Below are 9,254 nucleotides of genomic sequence, written 5' to 3'. Positions count from 1 at the left end.
GATCACGGATCATGGGCAAGTTAGGCGAGATCACATTGCGAAAATAAGAGATCAAAAAAACGTAGATCAGAAAGCAGTGAAGGTAGAGTAATAATAACTCGGAATGCTGTGAAACAAGTGCGTATTGATCGCGCGAGCATCAAATATGTAGATGCTCGTGAGAAACAAGGAAGGCGGAACACCGGACTGTATATGGTGCGCTGAGGTGGAAAGGCTATTATCACGCAGTCTGAGGATGCGTGTCTCGAATCCATATCAATAATCTGTCGAGTATGTTTTAAGTTCGCTGAACACTTCGGTGAAGAAGGCGGATGACGAATTGAGGCGGAGCATATCCTCGCTGTGATTCGTCACTATCATCACACATCGCTCCCAGAACTTATCTCTGTCCTGAAATTGGATATTGAGGAATGTATAAATTGAATCAGTCTCATAGGAAGCCTTAAAAAACAGAGAAAAATTAGAGGGTCAAAAACTTAAAACAATTAAAAAACTAGCAATAAATAGAAACAAATTAAAGGAATTTTATTTGTTACTATTATTATTATTATTGTTGTTTTAATTCTGTTATTTTCAGATTAACCTATGGAGTACTTATCAAATCTCAGGAATGTAACAGAATCTGTAATCTGTGATAAAAGTAAAAAATAAAAGTAATAGACTTATGAATAATAATAAAAGGCAAGGGGAGGGTGTGGTGCAGTCAGTTAGAGGTCCGTAGTAGCCACACGTTCGATGGTTCGAATCTGCTTCAGTGCCCACCAAGCCATTCATCCCTTCGGGGTCGATAAATTGGTACCAGATCTGTCAGGGAGGATAAAAACACCGAATTGATCATCGGCTGCCCCCCGCAAGTCATTGTGTGGGCCAGTTAAACGTTCGTTAACCTCAGAGGATTCTGAATTGAAGTGAACGTGGTGGCGTAGGTCCTAACCGGATTGATACGCAAGTGACTTTATCCTTTTTAATGAAACTCAAAAATTATTTTAGCTAGAAATATTGGCATGGTCATGTTTTGATACTATCTCGTTTTTTGTTCATTCCTCATCTCTAAATATTCTATTCTCTCTAGTTCTACCCTTTAGACAATGCGGAGCTGTATATCATCTGGAATTATCTGGAAAGGAAGACTTAATGCAATTAGCAGGAGACTGACAGATTCTACTAGAACGCTGGAAAATTATGAAGAGGATCAAAAAATCAAATATCAAAGTGGAAGCTTTTCTCAAAAATTGATACGATTATAGGAACTGAGATAAAAAGCACTACATTCTGAAGTAGATCACGCGTTTTCTCGCTATGTTCTTAATTGATTATTACTAATTTATAATTTGCTCTTGTCTACATTAATTTTGGATGTAGCTTTATGCATAAGTTTGTTTGTTTTTTTTGGGAAATTAATTGTTTTTTCCAAGCCTCAGTTAATAGTTATATCTTCTCAACCGGGAAAAAAAAACTTTAATAATTCAAAAAGTACCATAACCATACCATAATGGGTAATGAATAGCAAATAACAGTAAGGATAGTAGGCGATGGAAGTCACAACTATTAGTTATACCCAGTAAATTTTTAAATTTTATTCTTTTCCAACCCGATTTCCTGACTCTTCTTATTGATAGCTTGAAATAAATTCATACGTGGCATAGATTTTTCGTTTATACTCCAATCTGTCTAGTCAGGAACATGGAACATCAGCAACTCCAGGATTTTTTCGTTCCAAATCCTATCCTAATCCTAACTCACATATTTTATAAACCAGAAAACGGCAGGACTGAATGAAATCTGAATTTTGCTTATTCATCTGAAAGTGTTGAAATAAGCCAAACAAGCGTGTCGCCGATTTAATGTACATATAATATTTTCGATGTCGCATGTACGGCGACAACAGAGTCCAAACGGTTAATATCCAGAAACTTAGAGCATTCGTGTATGACCGAAACGTATGTAGAAAGAATTCCAAAGGAAAAAAAAACTGACGGAAGAAAAAAAGAAATTTTTCCCAGCTATGAAATTCTTCTGAATAACGCTGAACAAATTGTTCGGCTTATAGCGAAACAGCTTACCAATTCAATCAGAAAAGGCTTCAATGGGTATGAGATTTCATTTCCCATGTAAGAGTAGCTGATGTAGAGACATGTTAGCACCCAAGCATGTAAATCATCTACAGTATGAATCGATTCCTCATCTGGAAGAAAAACGATCGATATTGATTGCTAGGCGATAGTTTTAAAAAAACAATTGATGCATTCTATGGGATGAAAAGTTCTCTTCATTCACCTGGGATCACCTCTCTGATGATGAGAAAAACGAAGACCAAATTTGCCGGATTAATGAAGGCAACATCTTGCCAACCCTGGAAAAAAAAATACAATTCTTAGGTTTTCTTCCTCTGTCAAATCATTAACGATCGATACTTTATTCCTCTAGACACGATTATTTATATATTTATTTAGATTTTATAATTTTTTCTCACTCCACAAAAAAATTAGGGTCCCGAACCTCTTCCGCGGCGAAGCGAAACAATGTGGGCGTCCAGTAGAGAAATGAGAAAAACAAGAACAATTTTTTAAGAAACACTTCATGGACGAATTCAGGAAGGATTTCAGGAAATACTTATCAACAGTACGTTTTTTGAGGGATTTGTTCTACTTCTTACGGAAATCTACTGGACAAGAGAAAAAGGAAGAAACCGTTTATTTCCTAAAGCTGGCATTTATATTCCACGCATTTTGACAACTTTTCCTGAAATCGATCTGGAGAGAGCAGTTCTTCTACTTAATTTAGTTTATTCATAGAAATGTATTTGAAGCAGTGATATTGGCTAGGAACAACTTTTTTGAAAGCTTTTGATTTCTTCTACAAATAAATGAATCAATAAATATTGTTGGATGTGATAGAAGAGCTTAGGGCTGGTTCTTCTCAACAAATAAAATTCCCCCTTTTGATTTTTATGGAGACAAAAAATTTTTTTCTCAAGACGAGGTCAACAAAATCATATTCTTCCACAAAAGACAGAAAAGATAGAAATACGCTTAAGAGTAATAGTTTTAGGAAAGATTTCTATGTGTCACTTCAATAAAAGTTTTATTCGACGGAAAAAAACTTGGACTTGTATCCGCATATCTAAATGGGACCCAAGATTATTGGCTTTGAACCAAAACGCCCAACCTGAAGCAGAAGAGCCCTGTCTACGGTACGTAGCCACATGACCAGATGTGCAGGTTCAAAAGCAGCTATATGACTGTTCTGAGCGATGAACTGGCCAAGACCTCGTAACAATTCCGATGTGGACGCTTGGATTACGGTACGGCGTCTGGCTGTCTTAAATAGAGAAGTTACAGTAAGTATAACCGAACCGTTTATTCCAAAACTTACAGTAATTTCAATGCCGGTTGTTTTTAAAGGTTTTTTCTCAGAACTTTCAGTGGACGGCTTGGCGATTCCATTCGGAATGAGTGCTCGTTGAGCAGCAGCCCCTCCATTCGCGGTTCTGAACCGATAAAATACAGTACCCGTTACGGTAAGTGAGTGGTGGGAATGTGCTCGACGGGTGGATGATACTCTCACCTTGTATGCGTTGGACTAAGCGGTGTCCGCGCCGGTGGACCTTCTGGACTGACCAAGTTGTTGTTGACGAAGTCCTGTTTATTCAACCTCAACTCACGTTTAATCTCTTCACGGATACTGTAGAAATTTGGGATCACTGTCGTTTCTGGTTCATAGCTGGAAGCAATTCAATGAAATATTTGAAATATTTTGAAAAAAAAATAACAATAGACAAACTATACCGTTTATAGTTTTGATTGTTATCCAAAGCGATAGGGATCTGTGAGTATGGAAGATCCCTCTGTGATCTATACGTGGTCATACTTTCCGTTGAACGTGAACCGATGTGATCTGAATGGATAACGATCAAAGTTTCTTAAAAAGTTACCATAATCCCATAAAAAACATAATAGTAATATACTGCAATACTATTAATTAGTAATATAACAATATTAAAGTTCCCATAAATTTTGAAAGTTTGTTGTCGTAAAATTCTGCAGATTGATTAAATTTTTGAGCGAATATTTCTCCAAACTAAATGAAAACATCTGAAAAAATATTATTGATTTTTCAAATAAATACTTTGAAAAATATTCAACCCACGAAGTAAACATACTTCGATTGCGCGTTGGACGACATGCTCGCGAACGTTCGCGGGAGAAACCGCGTGCAAGTGTGAGCATGCGAAAAAATCAATAATCTTCGAGGGACCGATTTCATGGCACGTACATATGTGCTGCGGTGAAAATGTTTCGCACAGACGCTCGCATTCATTGCTCTGCCCAAATCGTATTCATTCGAAATGAGTCAACGTTTTATTCTTGTTTATTTATTATATATTTGAAAAAACAACATGTACTTCTGGAATATAATAATATTTGTTCCATGCAAAACACTATGAAAGTAAAAATTATTAGAGTTCCGCGATGTCTTCTCATATATTTGATGTGTTAAGCTGTTTTTTCTTGAAATTTGGAGTTTTTTTTTCTCAAACTTAAAGAATTACACGGACATTGACTCTTCAATTCATGAGAATATGCTCCATGATGTGATATGTTGACGCAAAAAAGTGGCTTTTTTTAAAATTTAAACTCGCGCATCGAAAAAAAAGAATTCAGTGAAGAACGTTCTTTGAAAGAATAATTATTCGTCTACAGAATAGTATTTTTGCTTTTTAATGCTGATTTAATATTTGTTAGTTTTTAGACGAATGCAAAAATTCCAGTTCTTCAAATTCTTCAAATTTTTTAAAATTTCTAGAGAATTTCTCGAACAAAAACTGTTTGGCTATTTGAAAGCGCAGCAAATAGGTGACGATTTTGACTTTTTCTCGAAAATCTAGGATCTAGTTGAAGCTTTGAACATTTAATCTCCACGACTATAAGAGTTTCGCCCATAAAAATGTTGGGAACAAAAAAAAAATTGAAACAACCGTAACTACCGTAAAATTTTATATTTTGATGTTTTTATGTTTTGCAATTTGACCATATGGAGTAATCGATATCATAAAATTCGGCTCATCCTCAGCCGGAATGAATGGCTCGCAGGTTCGAACAAAATCCTGATATATGATCTACAAAGCAGAAGTTTTTATGCAAATTCCAATGTCTTCTAATTATTATCTATAGCAAAACTTTTTACTCGTCCAGAATTCCAGTTTCTCCTGAAGCACATTCGCTTGGGACAGACCGAGGAAAGAAAATCGCGAGCACGTGAAAATCCAGAAATCCCAAAATTATTAAAATCTCACTTTATCCCGATCTATTCTTTTTGTCGAATATGTGAATCAAGTATGGTCTCGCTCAATAATAGAATATTCTAGAAAATATGTGTATGCTGAGAGAAAAAAATTTGTAGCACCTTCCTAGAATCTTAGACCAAATTAGTATAGTTAAGTAGCATTCAGAACCATTCCACCTTCGAATTTCATGGAAGAAAGAGAAAAAATTTGAAAAAAAAGTACGGTATCACTCGAAAGGACCGTGCTTTTTATGCAGTAATTTGGCATTACTTTCGCTTTCTACCTTCACTAGGCCAGGGGAAACTGCAACATTGGGATTTTTTGATCGAGAAACTAATTGTTTATCAAGTATTTACTATTGTTTACTTTTTATTTTCTCTGCAACTTCATATGGTGGATGTTTGACGGATTTATGACGTAAGATTGCATCAGAAAATAATCAAAAAAGCAAAATATCAAGGGACATTGCGGAATTTCCAGGACATAAAATATCAGGAACGGAAGAAGAAGCGACGCAAGGAAACAAACAATTCGATGGTGGAGCGGGAAAATTCCCGAAAAGGAATGCTGTGCAAGAAAATTGAAAAGCACATACATAACCATGGAATGTTTCCAGTTTAATTAGTAGATTCTTTAAATAGAAAATCATAATTTTTCTTCCAGAAACATTTTCGACATTTCTGTGAGGAATAAATGTGAAATTTCGTGACAATTAATCACTTTTCAAGTTTCAAGTGTTCCATTTAGTGTTGCAATCTTTTTTTTCGTCGGTTTTTCCGAAGAAATTAATTTTATGTGCACATCCCATTCAGAATCGTATGGTCAAAGTTACTGTAGCAAATTTCTAGCGCGGTCCCAAAAAGAGTTGTTGGTCAGTTGTCAGTCCACGTTTTTTTTTTTACACATCCAGTATGGATTCAGCGGAGAAATCGGGGATTTTCTGGAACAGGAATCATAATGAGTGAGAAAATGTGTTATGCATGATGAGAGGAGAATTTTTTCGTGAGAAATATTGATTTATGGATTTTCTTCCACGGACACGAGTTCCATCAAAGCGAACAACGAGGAGAAACACGGAGTTGAAGAGGAGAGAGTGCGAAGAATTAACTTTTCGTATGTAATAGCTGAGAAATCGATTTTTCTGTGGAAAACGACTGAAGCGTCGTTTTCTTCTCTCTGCCGCTGTATCGCTGTGTGGCTGTGCAGGCTTTTGATGGTTTCCCGAGTAATGAAAACAGTATACGGTATGGGTTGGATACGGTAGCGACGAGCACGCGTGACGTCATTGTTCGAAATGATTCTTTCGAAACATGTAATTAGTAAGGGAAAATGTGTGCAAACGAGTGTGCAAAAATGTTTTTTTTTGAGAGTTTAAGCATTTTTCTACAAATATCGCGGTCATAGCCGATATTTCCCTCATCCGTACCTGTTCCTTTACTTATCGTTTTCTTGGCGACTGGTTGTATGTTCTTCTTACTCCACTGCCAACCTTGTAATAAAACAGATTGTCGCTTTGGGACGAATATTGGGGCATCCGGCGGTGAAAATAGATGATTGCAGACCTTTAAAAATTTTTGTTTAGGTATTTTCCTTTGAAGCAAATTAGAGAGAACATAAAAATTTAAATTCCAGTTGAAGGTACAGTCTAGAATTTTTCAAGTTCTCTTTTTTTTGAAGTTTCAAATTATTCAATTCGTCCAAAAAATCCGAAATATATTGAAAAAAACCATAGAAACTTAAAAAAATACTAATTAAAAAACTTAAAAAAACCTAACTAAAGAACTATAAACTCGAAATACTTCAACGTGAGAAATCGACGTGGGAATTTGCAAAAATTCAATATTTTATGAATATTTCAGTTCCATCCTTGGTACACACTTCTAGTCGATCGAATCGAACTAGATTCCCAACATTTTTAGATTTGTTGCGGTGAAAAAAAGAAAATTTCTGGAAAAAATCGCTTGAATTCTGCACAGAAACGTCTTACCGATGTTGGTGGTCGATGTGGTATCGGAGAGGTTAGGCTGGCGCCCATTATTTCGCCGAGAGCGCTAAAAGGATTGTGAAAGGATAGATAGAGGAGGATACGGTAGATTTTGTCTAAAAATCCTCCCAAAGAAAAAATGCTCACATTTCGTTGGTAGAACTGCCAGCTTACATGCAATGTATGCGATTTACTGGCTGCCGGCTGTTCTCCAGTGTTCCACCATGAATAGACTGACGTTCAGTCGTGGATTAAGGACTTATTTCTGCAAAAACACACAAAAATGTCCTCCCGAGAGAAAATGTCAACACACGAGAAAATTCGATGAGCGATATGAGGAAAATATGGAAAGGGCATGGAATGAAGGGCAAGGTGGTTGAGGCTCTATTTATTCCATGTGAGGATAAATGATAGAAAGGGGAAGAAAATAGAGGAATGAGAACGTTCAGGATATCAATGGTTTCCTATTCGTCAAAGAAAAATGTTCTATGTTTGTTGTTTGTGTTGTTACGAATGTTTAATCCCCGTGCCAAAGTATTTTCTCCAGAAATTTCTCGAAAACATTTAGAAATACGACCGCGGTCAAGTCATTTTCACATTAACGTTCCAAAAAAGTTTAAAAAATTAAAAATAAGTAAATATAATAATAATAATAATAATAATAATAATAATAATAATAATAATAATAATAATAATAATAATAATAATAATAATAATAATAATAATAATAATAATAATAGAAGCCAGATGTACATAAAATGCAGCAGATGACATCTTTGAAAAGAAGCGTCTGTCCATTTCTGAGAAATAAATTAATTTTATTTTTTCCCCCCAATAGACCACAATATTCTTTTTTTTTCGGATACCTTCAGATACTTCGGATTTTTCGGATACTTGAAAGGTTTTCTTCTGCAGAAATTTACTAGAAGATGGTATGGTGATTATATCAAAAAAGAATTTATTTTTCTAGAATTTTCTCTTCGTAAATTTTACAACAATATACGGAGGGTTAGCGAAATAATGTGACATTGGAAATTATAGGGAGGGAACAACAAATTGTACCATCCTGTTCGAACCAGCCGAGATTTTCTTCTTTCTTTTCTGAGAATTTTCTCCCGAAATAATGTAATTTTCCCTAATCCCATCTGAAATGCGATTATTCTTCGTCAACGCGTTATTTCTCAGCCCATATGGGAGATAATGTAGGATTTTTGCTTCAGCGAATATAAAATTCTCATTCAATATACGAAAAGAATGGAGCTATGGATTGAAGAAACGAAATTTTGCAGAAGAACTTCAAATGTTGCAAAGGAATGTAATGCATTCATTTTTCGCACGAAATATTGCCAAACGACGGCGGCGGCTGGGGAATGAAAAAAGCAAAAGCATCTCTAGGCTCAGAAATATGTTCCGGGATGGTTTCACCTGTACATTCGTTGTTCGTTCGTTCGACTGGCCCAAAGCTGATTAGTGGATGCCGGCGAAAATATGTGCGTAGTAAGCACTGTGCCTAGTTAAAGGCATCACCCCACGAATCCAAGGTGGTACGGATTTCACGTGGAGTATTCGTATACGGGATGGGAGATTATGGAGAGGTGGGTGATTCCGTCCATTTCTTCTTAATCGCCGTAAAAAAACGGCTCGGAAGATGCGGCGCGTGCAGAAGGCTGGCGCGCTACAAACCCGTTGTGGTAAAGAACGCGCCGGAACGCTCGAAGCCGTATCTTTCGGGTCGTTTTCTACGGCAATTAGGAAGAAATGAACGGAATCACCTCCTCTCCATAATCTACTATTCCGTATACGAGTACTCCACCTGAAATCCGTACCACTCCAGATTCGTGGAGTGATGCCTTTAACGAAGGAGCTTGATCCTAACTGGAATACTACACTCTTATGAAAATAGGTGAAAAATTCTTTCCAGAAAAAATTTTTCCGTCAAAACATTGAACGAAAGAGGTGTCAGCTTCTAGAATTTTTACATTT

The 9,254-nt window shown here is 36.2% G+C and overlaps 1 protein-coding gene across 2 annotated transcripts; it reads right to left on the bottom strand.

Moving 5' to 3' along the window:
• Nucleotides 1-255: 255 nt before the first annotated feature.
• On the bottom strand, nucleotides 256-8,026 carry RB195_008654 (uncharacterized protein; the record flags this gene model as incomplete). 2 transcript variants are annotated; one of them, XM_064195260.1, is made up of 11 exons in its annotated part: nucleotides 256-390; nucleotides 2,064-2,185; nucleotides 2,278-2,353; nucleotides 3,169-3,321; nucleotides 3,376-3,490; nucleotides 3,568-3,723; nucleotides 3,789-3,897; nucleotides 6,714-6,849; nucleotides 7,275-7,338; nucleotides 7,419-7,433; nucleotides 7,875-8,026. In XM_064195260.1, the coding sequence occupies 11 exons, from the start codon at nucleotides 8,024-8,026 to the stop codon at nucleotides 256-258; spliced, it is 1,233 nt and encodes a 410-aa protein (XP_064046404.1). The 2 variants fall into 2 exon arrangements, with proteins under 2 accessions (XP_064046404.1, XP_064046405.1); XM_064195259.1 differs by lacking the exons at nucleotides 7,419-7,433; nucleotides 7,875-8,026 and having other exon boundaries at nucleotides 7,275-7,322.
• Between the last annotated feature and the right edge of the window lie 1,228 nt (nucleotides 8,027-9,254).

The sequence above is a fragment of the Necator americanus genome, chromosome III, assembly GCF_031761385.1.
Source record: "Necator americanus strain Aroian chromosome III, whole genome shotgun sequence".
NCBI classification, from domain to species: domain Eukaryota; kingdom Metazoa; phylum Nematoda; class Chromadorea; order Rhabditida; family Ancylostomatidae; genus Necator; species Necator americanus.
The sequence above is the reverse complement of the archived record's forward strand: the minus strand, read 5'-3'. Positions and strand labels throughout refer to the sequence as shown.